The sequence below is a fragment of the Bubalus bubalis genome, chromosome 7 (genome assembly GCF_019923935.1).
Source record: "Bubalus bubalis isolate 160015118507 breed Murrah chromosome 7, NDDB_SH_1, whole genome shotgun sequence".
Taxonomy (NCBI): Eukaryota; Metazoa; Chordata; class Mammalia; order Artiodactyla; family Bovidae; genus Bubalus; species Bubalus bubalis.
Window position 1 is genome coordinate 101,946,803 of NC_059163.1, and position 21,150 is coordinate 101,967,952.

At 35.5% G+C, this 21,150-nt stretch overlaps 1 protein-coding gene across 2 annotated transcripts in view; it reads left to right on the forward strand.

Moving 5' to 3' along the window:
• The window catches only part of STPG2 (sperm tail PG-rich repeat containing 2), a 620,311-nt gene that overhangs the window by 412,328 nt on the left and 186,833 nt on the right, over positions 1-21,150 (forward strand). The window contains exon 13 of one of the 2 annotated variants that reach the window (XM_044946202.2): positions 17,886-19,541. The exons of the other annotated variant lie outside the window; for it this stretch is intronic. Within the exon in view, the coding sequence (XP_044802137.2) occupies positions 17,886-17,891 (6 nt within the window). The 3' untranslated portion in view covers positions 17,892-19,541. Of the gene's footprint in view, positions 1-17,885; positions 19,542-21,150 lie in introns of those variants that run through there. 2 annotated transcript variants of the gene reach the window in all.

Consider the following 21,150-nt stretch of genomic DNA (forward strand, 5'->3'; position numbering starts at 1 on the left):
ACTCTTTAGTTCTTCTTTTCTGCCATAAGATGGTGTCATCTGCATATCTGAGGTTATTGATATTTCTCCTGGCAATCTTGATTCCAGCTTGTGCTTTATCAGCCTGGCATTTCACATGATGTACTCTGCATATAAGTTAAATAAGCAGGGTGACAGTATACAGCCTTGACATACTCCTTTCCCAATTTGGAACCAGTCCATTGTTCCATGTCCAATTCTAACTGTTGCTTCTTTATCTGTATACAGATTTCTCAGGGGGCAGGCAAGGTGGTCTGGTATTCCCATCTCTTTCAGAATCTTCCACAGTTTTTGTGATCCACACAATCAAAGGCTTTTATATAGTCAATAAAGCAGAAGTAGATGTTTGTCTGGAACTTTCTTGCTTTTTCTGTGATCCAACAAATGTTGGTGATTTGATCTCTGGTTCCTCTGACTTTTCTAAATGCAGAACATCTGGAAGTTCTCTGTTGAAGCATGGCTTGAAGAATATTGAGCATTACTTTGCTAACTTGTGAGATGAGTGCAATTCTGTGGTAGTTTGAACATTCTTTGGCATTTGCCTTTCTTTGGGCAAGAGCAAAGTGTATAATGCAAATTAAATTCCAGCTTTGCATCAGCTACTTGGTCTTAAAGTTTATTTCTTTTTGCTTATTCTATACAAATGTGACAAGGGATTATGAGACTACATTGACATGAAGAATAGCATAATTTCTCATCTTATAAAAACTAGTATGTAAAATTGAGGCAATATCAGTAATGGGTATAATATTGAAACTAAAGTCTCTTATTTGGTGCTCTAGACATCATTAAAATATAGTGTGTTTTATCTTGATAAACAAAAATGGAAATGTCTTCTTCCCTTGGGATTTTATTGCCTCCAAGATTAATGTAGGAGATTAATATTGGTATGAATTAAGAACTAACAAAAATGAAAAGTTATTCTTTGGTTTAATAGTACTATCAGATCCCTGAAATGGTAAGAGAGAACAACTTTAATTTTAGTGTTTTTTCCTCTAAGAAATACACAGAAACATATCCCATTAATGACCGTTTTTTTAGTACAACTAATCCTCAGTAATGCAACTCTAATGTAAAGTCTGGTTACATAAAAAAGTTGCAAGTTCATATCATATGCAAGTGTTTTGGTCGTTCTCAAGTATTTGATGTTTGGTCAGTTCATTACATTGTAAAAATTAAAGATGTATCCTTTTAACCACTGTGGCTTTCTATAATAGATTCAACATGTATTCATAATAAAAATCACCCAGTAATTCATTGTGATTAAAAAGGAAATACAATATAAAATTCATAGTGGAAAAATTTTTTTAATTACCTGTAAATAGTACCTATAAAAACCAGAGTTATTATTTCTCTGTATATTATCCTAGATTTAGATTTATACTAAAAATATATTTATCCAAAACTGAGTTATACTAGATGTGATATTTGGTAAACTGCATTGTGAACTTAATGATATTTTATGCCCTGTTTTCCATGATATTTCAGATTATCATTTTTAATCTGTGTAATATATCGGCTTCCCAGGTGGCTCAGTGGTAAAGAATCTGCTTGCCAATATAGGAGCCGTGGGTTTGATCCCTGGGTAGGGAAGATGCCCTGGAGGTGAAATGGCAACCCCCTCCAGTATTCTTGCCTGAGAAATCCTATGGGCAGAGTAGTTTGGTGGGCTACACTGTGTACGGTTACAAAACAGGTAGACATGACTTAGCAACTAAGCAACAACAATATATGTGTATATTATGCAAGCAGCACATTCTTTTCGACATTATGGTTTTTTTCTGATTTTTACTATTATCAACAATATCAAGATAAACTCTAAATATTTTTGTGATTAATTTTTCTTTTGTTGTCTAATGATATATCCATGGAAAAACCATTCAACATATTTTGTTGACTATCTATTAGGTGTAAGCTAATCTTCTCAAGTCTAGGTGCCAATGAATAAGACAGACAAAAATCCTTAACCTCATGTGGCATATAGTTTAGTAAAGATAACAAACTATAAAAATAGGTAATTATATTTAATTAATAAATGGTGATATATACTATGGAGATAAAGAAAATGAGGATAGGTGATTGAAGTGTCAGAGATAGAATTGCAATTGTAAATAGGGTGGTCCTGGAAGAAAAGCTGTTGCATCAATATATATTAAACACTATAAACATATTGGCTTATTATTTTCCATAAACCTTTTATGAATTACATTTCTACCAATGTATGAGAAACTGTTTTCTCACATTATAAAAAATAAAATTGTTAAAAATATTATTTAATTTTTTGTACTTTTCCAGTTAAGATATAATTGCCATAGAGCACTGTGTAAGTTTTAGATGTATAGCATAATGACTGACTTACATAAACACAATTTTAATATGCAGAATTTGAATATGTAAAATCTGCATCACATGGTTACTAATGAAGTTTATTTTTCATTGTTGTGGAACGTTTGTGTATTTTTAATGTAAACTGTGAGTTCATTTTACCAGTAGAATTATTATCATTTGCTCCTCATAGCAGAGACCATAGAAACACTGCCATTTCTCTTGAGATTAATCATTCCAGGGAGTGCTCACCAGCTTCCAACTGCCAGTATCTGCATCTGTTTCTTTGAGAGAGCTCTCCAACATAGCACACGCTTCTAGAGAATTAACACTCTTTAGGGCAACTTTGCACTGAAGGCCGACAGAAGTTGATGGTAAACACCCACCTTTCTTACCTCTGTGTTTATATTTCTGAGGCCTGTGTTCTACACCATTTCCTCAAGTTTCTCTGGAGCAGTCAGCTGCTGTCGCCCACACTGGTAACCGCTATAATAATGCTCCTTTTATTAGGTGTCTCATTCTCTTGTCTCACTTCCCCACTCTCTTGCCATTGCTTCTAGCACCTCCCACAGAAATTTTGCACATGTGAATTCTTTTCTTAGGATCAGCTTAGGGACATTGCACACAGCAAGAGTTGTTTTATTTCTTTGTTGCTACAAGCTTTTAAATTATCAATAATAGAAGCATTTGTCAGTTACATGGCTTATAAATATTTTTCTAGCTTGTTTTTTTTTTTTTTATGGTGTTTTCTTAGAGACAAATTTTTCATTTCTGTTAGGTGAAATATGTTCAGCTATTTCCTCTATAACTTCTGGCTCCAGACTTATGCTTACTTTTTTTTAATCCTACTGTACAATGTTAAAAAACAAAACAACCCCCTCCCCCCCAAAAAACCCTCCATACTTTGTTAGTACTCAGTTTTGTTTTGTTTTGTTTTTTCTATTTTACTTTCCATTTGGAATTTTGCTGCAAGTTGAGAAAGATGAAGATTCAAAGTTAATTTTTTTTTTTTGTAACAGTAAATATTTTCCAGATACTGTTCACTGAGACATTGTTATATTATTGGAACTTAAAGTTTACCTTTGGCCATGTTGTTAAGTAACAAAGTTAGATTATCAAATCACTTTCTTTTCTTTCCCAATTCTGTGCTGCTATGTGGTTCCCTCATACCTAAGTCAAAATGGGCATTGAGGAGTGAAATTGTTACTAAACATATATATACCATGTTGTGAATTTAAGTTCCCATATTACAAGCTCAGCGTTTCTCATGATGTACTCTGCATATAAGTTAAATAGCAGGATGACAATATACAGCCTTGACATACTCCTTTCACAATTTGGAACCAGTCCATTGTTCCATGTCTGGTTCTTACTCTTGCTTCTTGACCTGCATACAGATTTCTCAGGAGGCAGGTAAGGTGGTTTGGTATTCCCATCACTTTAAGAATGTTCCACAGTTTCTTGTGATCCACACAGTCAAAGGCTTTGGCGTAATCAATAAAGCAGAAGTAGATTTTTTCTAGAATTCTCTTGCTTTTTTGATGATCCAACAGATGTTGGCAATTTGATCTCTGGTTCCTCTGCCTTTTCTAAATCCAGTTCAACATTTGGAAATTCCTAAACATTTGGAGTTCAAAAGTTCGTGAACATTTGAAATAGGTTCACATACTGTTGAAGCCTAGCTTGGAGAATTATGAGCATTACTTTACTAGCATATAAAATGAATGCAATTGTGGGGTCATTTGAACATTTTTTGGCATTGCCCTTCTTTGGAACTGGACTGAAAAATAACCTTTTCCCTATGGCCACTGCTGAGTTTTCCAAATTTGCTGGCATATTGAGTGCAGCACTTTAAGAGCATCATCTTTCAGGATTTGAAATAGCTCAGCTGAAATTCCATCACCTCCACTAGCTTTGTTCATAGTGATGCTTCCTAAGGCCCACTTGACTTCACGCTCTAAGATGTCTGGTTCTAGGTGAGTGATCACACCATCGTTGTTATCTGGGTCATTAATATCTTTTTTGTATAGTTCTGTGTATTCTTGCCAGTTCTTAATATCTTCTTCTGTTAGGTCCATACCATTTCTGTCATTTATTTTGCCCATCTTTGCATGAAATGTTCCCTTGGTATCTCTAATTTTTTTGAAGAAATCTCTAGTGTTACCCATTCTATTGTTTTCTTTGTATTGTTCACTTAGGAAGATTTTCTTCTCTCTTCTTGCTATTCTTTGGAACTCTGCATTCACATGGGTATATCATTCCTTTTCTCCTTTCCCTTCTCTTCTTTTCTCAGCTATTTGTAATCTATTTCTCAGCTATTTCCTCAGACAACCATTTTGCCCTTTTGCAGTTCTTTTTCTTGAGGATGGTTTTGATCCCTGCCTCCTATCCAATGTAATTGGTATACCTTAGGCAAAGACCAATGATTGCTGACTCTTCTGACATGATGGGAATTTTTTGCCAAGGGGGAGGAAGATGGAAGGAGCCTGTGGGAATAACATGGGACTTGGAGAAGGAAATGGCAACCCACTCCAGTGTTCTTGCCTGGAGAATCCCAGGGACGGGGGAGCTTGGTGGGCTGCCATCTACGGGGTCGCACAGAGTCGGACACAACTGAAGTGACTTAGCAGCAGCAGCAGCAGCAGGAGGAGATGCCAGGGGTACAAATCCTTATTTTCAGCCCTCTCAGTTAAATATTGTTGTTGTTCGGTCTCTAAGTCGTGTCTGACTCTGAGCCCATGGATTGCAACACGCCAGGCTTCCCTGTCCCTCACTATTCCCCAGAGTTTGCTCAGACTCATGTCCATTGAGTCACTGATGCTATCTAACCATCTCATCCTCTGTGGCCCTTTCTCCTATTGCCTTCAGTCTTTCCCAGCATCAGGGTCTTTTCCAGTGAGTCAAGTGTTCGCATCAGGAGGCCAAAGTATTGGAGCTTCAGCTTCAGCATCAATCCTTCCAATGAATATTGAGGGTTGCTTTCCTTTAGGATTGACTGGTTTGATCTTGTTGCAGTCCAATGGACTCACAAGAATCTTCTCCAGTACCACCATTTGAAATCATCAATTCTTTGGTGCTCAGCCTTCTTTTTGGTCCAACTCTCACATCCATACATGGCTACTGGAAAAGCCATAAATTTGACTGTATAGATGTCTTTACTTTTTAATATACTGTCTAGGTTTGTCATAGCTTTCCTTCCAAGGAGCAAGTGTCTTTTATTTTCATGGCTACAGTCACCATCTACAGTGATTTTGGAGCCCGAGAAAATAAAATCTGTCACTATTTCCACTTTTCCCCATCTATTTGCCATGAAATAATGGAACTGGATGCCATGATCTTAGTTTTTTGAACATTGAATTTTAAGTCAGCTTTTTCAGTCTCCTCTCTGACCCTTATCGAGAGACTCTTTAGCTCCTCTTCACATTCCATCTTTAGAGTGGTATCATCTGCATTTCTGAGATTGTTGATATTTCTCCTAGCAATCTGGTTTCTAGCTTGTGACTCATCCAGCCCAGCATATCATGTGATGTGCTTCCCTGGCAGCTCAGCTGGTAAAGAATCCACCTGCAATGTGGGAGACCTGGGTTTGATTCCTGTTTTGGGAATATCCTCTGGAGGAAGGCATGGCAACCCACTCTAGTATTCTTTCCTGGAGAATTCCATGGACAGAGGATCCTGGCAGGCTACAGTCCATGAGTTCGCAAAGAGTCGGACATGACTGAGCAATTTAACACAGCACCACTCATTCTCCGTGTAAGTCAAATAAGCAAAGTGGCAATATACAGCCTTGTCAGACTCCTTTCCCAATTTTGAACCAGTCTGTTGTTCCATGTTCTATTCTAACTGTTGCTTCTTGGCCTGCATTCAGATTTCTCACAGGACAGGTAAGGTAGTCTGGTATTCACATCTGTTTAAGAATTTCTGAGAGTTTGTTGTGATCCACACTGTCAAAGGCTTTAGCATAGTTAGTGAAGCAGAAGTAGATGGTTTTGTGGAATTTCCTTTCTTTTGATTCTGTGATCTAATGAATGTTGGCAATTTGGTCTCGTGTTCCTCTGCCTTTTATAAACACAGCTTGTATATCTGGAAGTTCTTTCACATAGTGTTGGAGACTAGGTTCAAGAATTTTGAGCATAACCTTGGTAGCCTGCATAATGAGCACAATAGATCAGTATTACCTCTGTTTAATTCACTGCATGACAGCTAGTCACAGTTGTTAATAGCATCAATATTAATAACAAGTCATGGTCCAGATTACCATTCCAACACAATTGAGTCTTCCTCATTCAGTAGGCCAGGAAATTGAAGCACTAACAGACTATTTAAAACTTAAACAGCAAAACTAGGATTCTAACTCAGGCAGCCTGGCAACATGCCCATGTTCTTAACCATGACTTTATGCCACCGCTCACATGACCTAAAGAATTAGCTTAATCCTACTAACTATGAGATTCAGATTTATGTTGTCATGTTTTAGTTATGAAATAAAATTGAATCTATAAGGATCTCAAACATGAACTAGAAAATACTTAAATGCATTTGCTATTAGTTTAACAGAAGCTGAAGGAGAAAGTGTTTTAAACAGTGTTGATCTGAAGAGAAATTCCATTTATTGACATGTTTAATTGCTATCAATTAAACACAATAAATTATTAGAAAACTTTGATATAGTTCTCTGTGTCAGATCATGGATTATACTGAGGCATTACTTAGTGTTGCTGCTGCTGCTGCTGCTAAGTTGCTTCAGTCGTGTCCGACTCTTCGCGACCCCATGGACTGTAGCCCACCAGGCGCCTCCGTCCATGGGATTTCCAGGCAAGAGTACTGGAGTGGGGTGCCATTGCCTTCTCCATTACTTAGTGTTATTCATACCAAACAAAAAATTACACTAGGCATTTCTAAAAGAAAGAATTGATTTTGAAATTATTAGGATAATATAATTTATATAACTTATTAAGATTTTATAATATTTACATAAGTAATGCTGATAATTTAGAGAATCAGCATGAATATATTTTGAACAGTGTATACATATATTGATTTACATAAATAATCAAAGCTTTTGAAATCTGAATACTTAAGATGGAGAAGTTAGATGATTCTGATTTGAATTGAAAGTATGGAATCTCATGAAACTTTTCCATGGGTTCTTATGTTTCTGGTTTCCATTCTAAACCTGTGTTTAGTTAACTTTTATATATAATTCAGGTTTTATATAAAAGACTAATTTTTCAAAGTAATATATTACAAGTTCCCATCATAAAATGAAATAAGATATATCAAAGGAAAACAAAAAAGAAATGATCTCTTTGGAATCTGCTGATAACAAGACGATAACATGAGACTTTGACATTGAAATACAAACAGTGGATGGAGGACTAGATTTTGTTATAATATATCTGACTCCTGCGTATAGCCTTGCAGTGTGGGCAAATAAAATTTGTTCATCAGTGAAATTACAAAGTGCTACTTGTCATAAAACTCAGGGGGACTCTCACAAATCTTCAAAACCAGACATTTTAACTTGTGAATACCAAACAAAGGTCTACTTCAAGCAACATAACGTTTACAATTGATTACACTTAGAAAAATCCACAGGACCATGGACTTATCCAGAGAGAAGTAATCGGATCATTCAGTCTTGTGCTTCATTACAAAGATGAAGCAACTGAGACCCGGAAAGAGTAAAATACATCCCTGGTCTTTAGAAGCCTGTTTGTGGCAGGGCTTGGACTAGAATTTAGGTATCGGGGAAACACTTTTCTTTAGTATAAAATGCCGCTGCTTCACTGAGTCAAACATATGAGAAAAACTCAAATTATTTTTACCTCAGTGAAGTTTTAGAGGGAGTCCAAGAGCAGTCTTTGTACCTATAGCAAATTAAATAAAACTGTAACTAAATGAACTTTTCTGCAGGAGTCATGAAGTTGGCCAAACAGAATTTGAAAGTGTCCTAGAAAGGATATCTTCCACACTGCAGTTTGTGGTAGGACATACCATCTGGCCACTCTCTCAAAGCCTGGAATGAGAGCAACAAAGGGCTGCCAACCTCCCATGATCAAAGATGAGAGTTTCTGACAATGCCTATTAATTATGTCGTAAAACTAACTAAACAAGCCGCATTCACATGCCACACGGCAGAGGTTAAAATGCATCTAGTGGAGCCTAAAGATGCTAGAGTATTTGAAGCTCTGATAGCTGCAGACTACTTGGAAATTAATAGCAAAATAAAAAAGGCTTCTTGATATTATTTTATGAATTCTATCTTTAACACCCGAGTTTCAAGTCCTTCCTCTTAAGAAGGCTATAGAGCTGCACTCACATTGTTCTGCTGCTGGTTCTCTTGTTTTTCTAGCAAGATGCTTTCAGCCCACTCTAGTCAACAGCTGCCATGCAGCAGAGGCTTTTTCTTGTGAATAGAGATTTTTTTTTTAAACCATAGCTATATAAAACAATAGGCCACATTCAGTTCTCCATCTGTCTTTTATGTCTCTCTGGATTGCTTAAAGAAGCAACAGTTTATTTATAACCCTCATATTATACTCTAAATAGCATCTGATGAAGGCTAGTTTTTAAGGTTATCAGAAGAATTGCATAACTGTACCGTTAAGATACGGGAAAAAGTGCAATGCAATTGCCTGTAACTTCCTCGACCCTGCTGTGCCATGCAATTTGCTTGTACACTTTATCCAATTTTGAACATGACATTGTGGGAAACAAAAAAATGACACCAGTTCATCTCAAATCTAGTGTTGTCACTGACAGAAAGCTTAAATATATCTAAACCTGTTCTTAAGAGAAGGGAAGCAAATTTACCTATCTTGATCAGAATTTTAAAATAAAGAGGCTTTAGAAAATTAGAATACTAAAAAACTATATTATTTATCTGTTCATTGTGCTTTTCAAGTAAGAATATTGAACATTATTGCACTTCTCCCAAGTGAGATCTGCTTAACTGAAAAATAGATAATATTATGTTTAGGGTTCCCAGCCTCTTAAGTGTCAGATTTAAGCCAGACAGTCTCACGAGTGACCAGAGCCGTGTGATGTTCGCTTCCCTTCTGACTCTTTCAGTTTGGTATTAAAAGGTAGGACATAGGAACATGTTGTGGGTCCAGTAATACATATTTCTCTGGCACAACATCCAGACAATTTGTCAGAGAAAATATTTCACTTGTTGAAGGTTTGTTTCCTCTAAGGTGCTTATTTGCTTGGCTGGAGACTAGTGAAAAACAATTCTTTCATATGAATCAGTGATGCAGAACAGATAAAATGCTTATTTTCTTGATGATTTTCTGTGACCATCCATGTCTTATTTTCTTTGAAAGAAAAGGAAACTGATGTATTCTGATGCCTTATTTGTTCAAGATGTGTTAAAAACATTTTCTCATTTTATTGTCAAAACAAATATGTGAGGTAGGTACTTCTATTAAGTAATATGTACACATGCCATTTTAAAAAGAAAGATTTTACTAAAGTTATATTTCAGAGTTTTATGAAAATCAAAAGATCAAGGGCACATCATATAAACATCACATTCTATTTAAATTTCATTCTCATAGAATAGAGGGGCATGAATTTTTGTATACCAGTTCAAGTTTAGATTTTCAGATTTAAAAATCCTTGAGATTGGAAATACTGAAAGTTTTTTAAAAGATAATCATCTGCAGGGACTTCCCTAGCAGTCCAGCAGTTAAAACTTTTTCCAGTTGTAGGGAGTGCAGGTTCAATCCCTGGTCAGGGAGCTAAGATCCTACATGTCTCCTGGCTAAAAAAACAAAACATAAAGCAGATGCAATGCTGTAACAAATTCAGTAAAGACTTTAAAAATGGTCCATATACAAATCTTAAAAAAAAATATATTCATCTACAGTGTTTGAGATAAGTTCAGTATATCTCATTTCCTTGTGATGCCATTTTGTGTAGCCTAGTTTTCATCCTACATGTTTTATTATAATAGTATGGCTGAAAATAAAGTGAATTTTACCAAAATTATCTTTGAAATAGGAGTCATCTCAAATTCTCTTGTATCAGACACTCTCAAAATAAATTCCCATTTGGAGAAGACACATTAATACAACTTGAATCACTGCTAGGAGCCTCTTGATGAAAGTGAAAGAGGAGAGTAAAAAAGTTGGCTTAAAGCTCAACATTCAGAAAATGAAGATCATGGCATCCGGTCCCATCATTTCATGGCAAATAGATGAGGAAACAGTGGCTGACTTTATTTTTTGGGGCTCCAAAATCACTGCAGATGGTGATTGCAGCCATGAAATTAAAAGACACTTACTCCTTGTAAGGAAAGTTATGACCAACCTAGACAGTATATTAAAAAGCAGAGACATTACTTTGTCAACAGTGGTCCGTCTAGTCAAGGCTATGGTTTTTTCAGTAGTCACGTATGGATGTGAGAGTTGGACTATAAAGAAAGCTGAGTGCTGAAGAATTGGTCCTTTTTAACTGTGGTGTTGGAGAAGACTCTTGAGAGTCCCTTGGACTGCAAGGAGATCCAACTAGTCCATCCTAAAGGATATGAGTCCTGGGTGTTCATTGGAAGGACTAATGTTGAAGCTGAAGCTCCAATACTTTGGCCACCTGATGCGAAGAGCTGACTCATTTGAAAAGACCCTGATTCTGGGAAAGATTGAGGGCAGGAGGAGAAGGGGACGAAAGAGGATGAGATGGTTGGATGGTATCACCGACTCAATGGACATGAGTTTGGGTAAATTCCGGGAGTTTGTAATGGACAGGGAGGCCTGGCTTGCTGTGGTTCATGGGGTCACAAAGAGTCGGACACGACTGAGTAACTGAACTGAACTGAATGAAAAATATGCAATTGCAGGATTTAATCGATTCATCTAGTCATCAAATAATGTTTACTAAATTGACTAAACATTTTTCAAAGTGATTATAAATATTTCCTTTATTCTGGAAAGTTCTGCTATTCTTCAGCTGTTTTGAATTTATTTGGCAATTATTCCCTGAAGTTTAATTTTCTCTTACCTTGTTTTATTATTATCTAAATTTTCTATTGATATATTCCAATGTGACATATATCTATAGGTATATATATATCAAAAGAAAGATACATTAATTTTCTTATTCTTTATTATATGATATTTTTATCTTTCAATTCAACAGAATTGAAATAGAGTATTAAAATTATGTCTAATTCCTTGTTAATAACTGATATCAAGTAAAATGATTTTAGTACAGTCAGCAAACCACTTTTAATTTTACAATGACAGTCATAAATGGGAATTGTTTTTAATTCTTTTCTGATAATATGCAGAAATATGGCCTATTTGTATATGTTCATTTTGAATCTTACAGTCTTACTAAGTTAACTTATTAGTTTTAGGAATTGCCTTATATATACTCCTTGCATTTTTTTCATTAGTAATAATGTTGTCTTCTGCAAAGAAATAGTCTTACTTTGAATATATTATTCTTTTTTTCTTTTTTCTTCCTTTATTTCACCAGATGTTACCTCCAGTACAATATTAAATAGAAATGGTGAGAGCTAACATCCTCGCCTTTTTCCTAATTTTAGAGGGAAAAATGCCAGGATTTCACTTTATTCATGATGTTGGTCTTCATATTAATGTAGGTTTCACACACATTTTACATATTCATTTTAAGATTTCCTCTTTTACAAAACTGAACTTCTTTTTCCCTCATGCTTGTTGCGTTGCATGCTACTTAGTCTGGTATTTACCATTTGTTTTAAAATTATTTTTCTGCCCAGCTTTTACTATTAATCTCCCTGCTATTTGATTTATATATGATTATCTCAAAGGATGCAGAAAAACATTTGACAAAATTCTGCAAACTTTCATCATAAAAACTCAGCAAATTATATATAAAAGGAATATATCTTGATATAATTAAGGCCACATATGACAAGCCCATAGTTATTATAACATCATATTCAGTGATGAAAAATTAAGTATTTTTCCTCTATTTCTCTGAAGAAGACATGATTTAAATATAGATAACCCGAAAGACTCCACAAAAAAACCTGTTAGAACAAGTAAATGAATTCGGTAAAGGAACAGGATACAAAATCAACATACAAAAATCAGCTGTGTTTTTCTATACTGCAAGTGAACTCTATGATAAAGAAACTGAGAAAATAATTCCACTTACAATACCATTAAAAACACACACACACACACACACACATTTTGGAATAAATTTAACCAAGGAGGTGAAAGATCATGTAGAGAAAACTAGAAAGAAGACATTGATGAAAGAAACTGAAGAAGACACAAATAATGGAAAAATGTACTGTGACCATGTATGAGAAGAATTGATATTTGTTAGAATGTACTCAAAGTGATCTAAAGATTTAGTGCAATCTCTATCAAAATTCCAATGGCATTTTTAACTTAAATAGAGAAAACAATGCTACAAATCCTCTGGAGTCACAAAAGAACTCAAATAGCCAAAGCTATCTTGAGAAAGAGTAACATGCTGCAGGCATCATACTACCTGAATTCAAAATATACTACAAATCTATAGTAATCAAAAAGGGCTTCCCAGGTGGAGCTAGTGGTAAAGAACTCCCGTACCAATGCAGGAGATATAAGAGACACAGATTCAGTCCCTGGGTTGGGAGGATCCCCTGTAGGAGGTCATGGCAACCCACTCCGGTATTCTTACCTGGAGATTTCCAGGCAGAGGAGGAGCCTGGCGTGGCTATAGTCAATAGGGTCGCAAAGAGTCGTGCACAACTGAAGCGACTGAGCATGCACATATTAATCAAAACAATGTGGTACTGGCATAAAAACAGATACACAGACCAAAAGAACAGAATTTATAGCCCAGAAATAAATCCCTTAATGACCCAGATAACACAATTGTGTGATCACTCACCTAGAGCCAGACATCTTGGAGGAAGACGTCAAGTAGGCCTTAGGAAGCATCACTAAGAACAGAGCTAGTGGAGGTGATGGAAATCCAGCTGACCTATTTCAAATCCTAAAAGATGATGCTGTTAAAATACTGCACTCAATATGCCAGCAAATTTGGAAGACTCAGTGGTGGCCACAGGACTGGAAATGTCAGTTTTCATTCTAATCCCACAGAAGGACAATGCCAAAGAATGTTCAAATGACTGTCTAGGTTTTAATCCTAGTCAGCAAATTAAAAAGCACAGACATAACTTTGCTGACAAAGGTCCATATAGTCAAAGCTATGGTTTTTCCAGTAGTCATGTATGGATGTAAGAGTTGGACCATAAAGAAGACTGAACGTAGAATTGATGCTTTTGAACTGTGGTGTTGGAAAAGACTCTTGAGAGTCCCTTGGACTGCAAGGAAATCAAACTAGTCAATCCTAAAGGATATCACCCTTGAATATTCATTGGAGGGACTGATGCTGAAACTGAAGCTCCAATACTTTGACCACATGATGCAAACAGATGACTCACTGCAAAAGGTCCTGATGGTGGGAAAGATTGAAGGCAGAAAGAGAAGGGGATGACAGAGGATGAGATGGTTGGATGGCACCATTGACTTGTCAATGGACATGAGTTTGAGCAAGCTCTGGGAGATGGTAAAGGACAGGGAACCTTGGTGTTCTGTTGTCCATGGGGTCACAAAGAGTCAGACAGGACTGAGTGACTGAACAACTGAACAGCAGAAATAAATCCCTGCTACTAGTAGGTCAACTAATCTTTGGTAAGGGAGTCAAGAATATGTAGTAGGGTAAGGATAGTCTCTTGAATAAATAATAAGAGGGAAATTAAATATTCACATGTAGAAAATGAAATTGGACTCTTACAAAAGTTATAAGTAATAATTAACTCAGGATGGATTAAAGATTTAAATGTAAGACCTAAAACTATATAGAGAAAGAAGTGGCAACCCACTCCAGTATTCTGGCCTTGAAAATCCCATGGACAGAGGAACCTGGTGAGCTATAGTTCATGGGGTCGCAAAGAGTCAGACACGACTGAGCAACTAAACACACACCTGAAACTATACAACTCCTCGAAGAAAACGTAGGGGAAAATCTCCTGGACTTTGGTCTTAGCATTATATTTTTGGATATAACTTTGAAGCACAGGCAACAATAGTAAAAATAAATGAGTGAGATTACATCAAACTGAAAATGCACAGCAAAGGTAATAATCAACAATAAGAAAAGACAACCTATGGAATGGAAGAAATATTTGCAAACCATATATCTGAAAAGGAGTTAATATGCAAAATATAGAGAAACTCCTACAATTCAACAGCAGTAAAAACAACCAATCCAATTTAAAAATGTGAAAAAGATCTGATTAGAGATTCTTCCAAAGAAGACATACAAATAGTCAACAGATAAATGGTCAACATCACTAATCACCAGAGAAATTCAAATCAAAACCATAATGAGATGTCACCAGATACCTGTTAGAGTGGTGTTTATGAATAGGCAAGAGATAAAAAGTGCTGGCAAGTATGTGGAGAAAAGAAACACTGTACATTCTTGGTAGGAATGTAGATTGGTATAGCCATTGTGTAATAATCAAATACTGTTGCAGCCTGGCAGAGTGGAGACCATAACCTGCCCCATGACTCGAGGGTGTGGCAAACTGTGCCTCGTGATTGTCTTAGTAGGCATGCTGGACGGACATACTTGGGGTGGGACCGTGCTCTCTGCTTTGCTTCACTGCCTGTCCCTGCATCCGTTTCCATGGAAACAAAACAAGATGTTCCTGATTAACAGCAGAGCTTTAACTTTCCTCCCTCTTTATGGTGTGCTGATCAAACTCCCCAGTATATCTATTTCCTAATGACCTCATGTGAGACTTCTACCAATAAAAGCATGGGCTGAAAGGAGCCATTTTGCCTTCCTGCCATGAGTGCAGGAGGGCCCCCTAACTCCCTGCTTGCCAAATTGTGTGCGTCTGTCTTTGCATTATGCTCTCACCCCCATTACAGGTCTTTCTCACCCACTGTGCTGGACAGGGCAAAACAACTGCCGTATGATCCAGCAATCCCACTTTTGGGGGGTGTATCCAAAGGAAATGAACTCAGGATCTTGAAAAGATATCTGCACATCCACATTCATTGCAGCATCATTTACAATATCTAATATATGACAGCAATTTAAATAAAAGTCAACAAAAGAATGGATAAAGGAAATGTAAGGACACAGAAAATAGAATATTTTCAGCCTTTAAACAAATCCTGGTATTTGCAAAAGCGTGGATGGGCCTAGAGGACATTATACAAAATAATTAAGACACTAAATGACAAACACTGACCTTACTTATATATGAAATATAAAAAATCTATATTCACAGAAAAAGAGAGCAGAATGGTGGTTGCCAGGGAACTTGTGGTACATATACACAATGGAATATTACTCAGCTATAAAAAGGAACACATTTGAGTCAATTCTAATGAGATAGGTGAACCTAGAGCCTATTACACAGAGTGAAGTGAGTCAAAGAAACACAAATACTGTATATTAATGCATATGTATAGAGTTTAGAAAGATGGTGTCAATGATCCTACATGTAGGGTAGCAGAGGAGACACAGATGTAAAGAACAGAGTTTTGGACTCACTTAGCGAAGGTGAGGGTGGGATGATTTGACAGAAGAGCACTGACACATGTGTATTACCATATGTAAAAGAGAAGACCAGTGCAAGTTTGATGCATGAAGCAGGGGACCCAAAGCTGGTGCTCTGGGACAACCCAGAGGGATAGTGTGGGGAGGGAGGTGGAAAAGGGCTCATGATGGGTGAGACACATGTATACCTGTGGCTGATTCATGTTTCTGTATGGCAAAAACCATCACAATATTATAAAGTAATTATCCTCCAATTAAATTGATTAAACAAGAGATATAGGGGTAAAGGGAGAGTTTGATCACAGGGTACTAACTTTTATTTATAAGATGAATAAGTTCTGGGGATCTAATGTGCAGTATTTACTGAGCGTAGATCTTCTGTTCTCAACATGAACACAAAGTTAAACTATGTGAGTTGATGGGTGTGTTAATGAACACATTGTGATAATTATTTCACAGTGTACATGTGTATCAAATTATTATATTGCAGCTTGCAGAATCTCAGTTCCCTGACCAAGGATTGAACCCCAGCCCAAAGCAGTAAAAGCCTGAAATCCTATCCACTAGGCCACCAGGAACTCCCAGTACACTATAAATATGTACAATTTTTATTTGCAAATTATATATCAGTAAAGTTGTACAGGAAGGAGGGATGAAAAAGAAAGTTTTAAGAAATAGCCATCATTATCTGTTGTTAGGGACCTGTAGAGAATAAGCAGAATTATTTTCCTGAGATATAAAAATCAATAGATAAATAGCTATGTTGAAGTGTTAGCAGTCTCTATATTTGAACACTGATGATTACTCTTAAAATCATACTTTGATTTTCCATAATTAAAATTCTCAATATATGATTACCAAGTAAATCTTGAAAAGTGATATTAGCCCAAACGTTAAAATATATTGAGCTTCCTTAGTGGCTCTGATGGTAAAGAATCTGTCTGCACTGTGGGGAACCTGGGTTCAATCCCTGGGCCTTCAAGAATCCCTGGAGGTGGAAATGGCTACCCACTCCAGTATTCCTGCCTGGAGAATTCCATAGACAGAGGAGCCTGGCCAGCTACAGTCCATGGGTCACAAAGAGTTGGACGTGACTGAGCAGCTAACACTTTCACTTTAAGTTATAAAATGTTGAGATCATTGAACAGGTCATAAAATAGGAAAACTAAGGAAGTAAATTTGCTACTTCAGATTCTAAATGAAACTTCAAAGTTGTGATGAAAATAGGTAGCATTTGGTCAAGAACTGAGAGATCACAGAAATTACTTAATACTGGATAGGAGTACAACTGAATCGGCACTTATTTCAAAAAAAATTCCTTACTTCATAATGACAAACCCATATGTATGCAACATGATTTAAAGATCATGATATCTATTTATTTATTATATATAATGCGTTTTTCTGGTGGCTCAGATGGTAAAGAATCCACTTGGAGACCTGGGTTCAATCACTGTGTTGGGAAGATCCCTTGGAGGAGGAGGACATGGCAACCTACTCCAGTGTTTTTGCCTGGAGGATTCCATGGACACAGGAGCCTGGCGGGTTACAGTCCATAGGGTCGCAAAGAGTCGGACATGACTGAGTGACTAAGCACATTATGTGTAATACAGCATTAATAAGGATATTTTCTTAAATATTTGGAAGAAATATTCAAATCTGTGGCCTATGTACCTGTCTACCTACCTAAATATGCATTCCCTTTTAAATATAATTAGAATTGTATCTGGCACATAGTAATAATCCAATAAATTGTTGTTAAATGGGTTTGATCCCTAGGTTGGGAAGATCCCCTGGAGAAGGGAAAGGCTACCTACTCCAGTGTTCTGATCTGGAGAATTCCTTGGACTACAGTCCATGGGGTCACAAAGAGTCAGATACGACTGAGCAACTTTCACTTTTCTGAACACTGCTGCATTTTAACACTATATTATTGATATAGGCACTGATCCTATTTCTGCTTTCCTTTATAGATTTGAACACATTCAGCACAAGCTGTGTCTCTCTGCATCTTCATATGGTCATTCTTCTGCACAGTGACCTGTACAGAATTTTTTGTTGATTTGTATTAGTTATGATATGGTTTTATAAAAGATATTGGTTCTTTTGAGTCAATGAATGTGTAACATCCTGATCTTTGAAAACTGATTTTTTTTTTTTGTATATGAATTGCAAGGACTCAGGATCAAAAAATGTCATTTTGTTGATGCATACCAGGCATAGAGATGCATACCGGGCCATTAGATTTTATCATCAGATTATGAGTATCAGTACTAATTCATGATATCATTTGATTTTTTTACTCTTATGAACATCGACTGGTATTTATTCTTCATTGTATCTTGCTAGTTTATTTTTCCAAAAATATAGCCATCATCCATCTATTTTACTTTTTCCATGTTAATGAGAAACTCAGAAAAAAAAAAATCTACAAGCATATTAAAGTTTCTATGTAATTTTAGTAACCCTAAAACAGAAAATGCTATTACTCTTTCTCTATTTTTTAGTTTGTTTATTTATTTATTTTAATTGGAGGATAATTGCTTTACAATGTTGTGTTGGTTTCTGCTGTATAACAATATAAGTCATAACTCTCTATCCCCTCCCTTTTGAACCTCTTTCCCACCCCTGCTTCTGTATTTTTATACTTAATAGTGATTTTAAGAATGGAGTGAGACTTATTGTCATTAAAATGATGGCTTAGTTTTAATTAAACTTTTTTGACAGAAGTACAAGTCAAAGTGTCAATAAGGAAAAACAGCTTTTGTTGCTCTTAAATGACTAGATAAGAGTAAGGACTATTTTAATGTTTATCTCTTTAAAATATAGACAAAAATTATGTGATGTATTTATTAACATAGTCTGATTTAGGGATATGCTTTTACATATAACAGAAAGCATATTATTTTCAAGATAGGCTTCTGATCTGTTTCTGTAGTTCATTAAAACATTTCATCTATCTTTTCTCATTCCTATTAAAAACTGAGGAATAGCAAAGAAAGAAAGAGTCTACTTTTCTCAGAACCTATAGCCTTGCACTGTCAGAAATGTCACAGGTTAATGGTACAGCTCAGCTCCATTTATCTTATTCTGACAACTCAACCAACCTAGCACAATCTAGCAAAAACATTCTTCCCAGACCAGGTGACATTTTCAGCCTTTGTTCCTTTAACGTGGTGGCTGTGAGAGCCTTTAGCGTGCAATAACTTTGTGCAGAAACTTAGAGCTTTAGGTTTCTTCAGTATTCAATCAAGGACAAGAGTTTCTAGAATTTTAAAATGGTTTATCAACTATAAATATACAGAGTACTCTTTTACTTTCAACTAACTTGACCTTTAAATTTTTTTATTATTCAAAAGCTGTAAAATTTACAGAATATATTTTAATTCTCTAACTTTTTGATTGCATAAACTTAGTTATTTTTTAATGCTGAAAAGCTAAATTTAGCATCAAGATTGATACGAGGTCCCAGAAGCATTGCCCAGGTCACTTTTGTAAATGAGTCTGAGTATCTTTGAGGAATATTACTCGCTGTGTTGATGGAAATTTAAACAAGTTATGACACCTGAATATTTCTAAAGCCATTTCTTTGTTCTGAATTTGATATTGAATAATATCTTGCCTGCTCTGTCTAGGAAATAATCATATTAAAATAGTGACTCTGTATTGCCTTCCTTCTCTATTTATGATTGCTCAGGTTTGATCAAATATATTTTCCACTGTAATAGAAAATCAATTAAAAAAAGGCAAGCAATGCTTTGGTTTCAGGAACAATATATACATAAATATGTGTGTCTATATTACTGTCATTTTCAGAGTAGTTTTTATATTTCTTAAAATAATGTATGTAGTCCAAGAAGTCTTTGCCTCTTACCTGGTAATAGTAAAATCAAACATTTTATCTTATACATTCAATGTTTTATATAGTCAGTTTTATGAAGGTTTCATATTTAATTTTTCATAATGGCCATGTAGTCTGTCAACTGTTAGAAACACTGAATTTTTTAAAATCAATTTTATAATGTGATTTTTAATTTTATTAGATTTGTGTAGGATTAATCAAGCAAAAATGATTAGCCATCTTTGAGTTTGAATAACACATCCTTTAATAGAGCACTTTTTCATAACTGTAATATTGTACAGTATACTTAGTTATTTTGGTATTTATAATTTCAATCCAATAGTTTTATACAGAAAACAAATAATTATTTTTGCTGAAGAGCAAATGTGTTTTATGTATATCTAATCTGAATTTCAGATTAATTTCTGATGCAATGCATAAGCAAGATATAATTGTAATTTAAATGTATGCATAAATAGGAAGTGATAATACATAAGCTATTTCCTATGGTTAAGAAGAAAATCAGAATAATATATCAGTGGACTAACAAATAGGGTCAGTTTTTAACATATTTTATGATTTATATTGTTTAAAGAAAATACACTGCTTTCGTCTTAATCGTAGCTGATAGTCCTCTAACATAATGGGTATTGTGTGACAGCAGTTAAGGTTACTTCAGGTATTCTCTGAGACAGATGGCTGTAAAACAGCCACAGTATACTGTTTCTACTTTTATTTTTTCTAAAAGTAGACTTATTTCAAGATTTATAGTAACACTAAGAATTAAGTAAGTTAATTCAAATAGACTCCGTGGCTTCTACTGTTTTTGGTGAATCTAGGCATTATTTTGTAGTTTTGCAGCAAAATTTGCATATCACACTGTATCATCATGTTGTGTTTTTGGAATTAGCCTATAAATTCCATTATTACTTTGCACTGATGAGTTAGCTTTGTGTGGAAAATGTTCACATAGTTATACGGATTATAGAACAACAGCTGGTGCTTAATATGTAGATAGTTATTAATTTATTTCACAAGTCAATTAATGTCAGGGAAGATTGATTCATTGTCTGATTAACAGTTTGATATTATCTATGGATTAATGGGCACATAGGACTTTCCAGAGTTTGTGTGCTTTCATTAATCATATTTCACTTATAAAGTATCCTTTTGTTATGGTCCTGTTGATTATCCTTATCTTGTTTATTTGACAATCCTAATTTCTTTCATTTTGTTACTCCTGTCATGTTTCAGATGTTGCTGCTACTCTCAGATATTACAGGTGAAATTATTTTGCAGCCAAATGGATTTCTATTCTTTTCAAAACTACTGTTCCTTGTAACCCTTCCTCTGTTTGATTCATTCAACCATTATTCATGGGATAAATACTTGGTTCA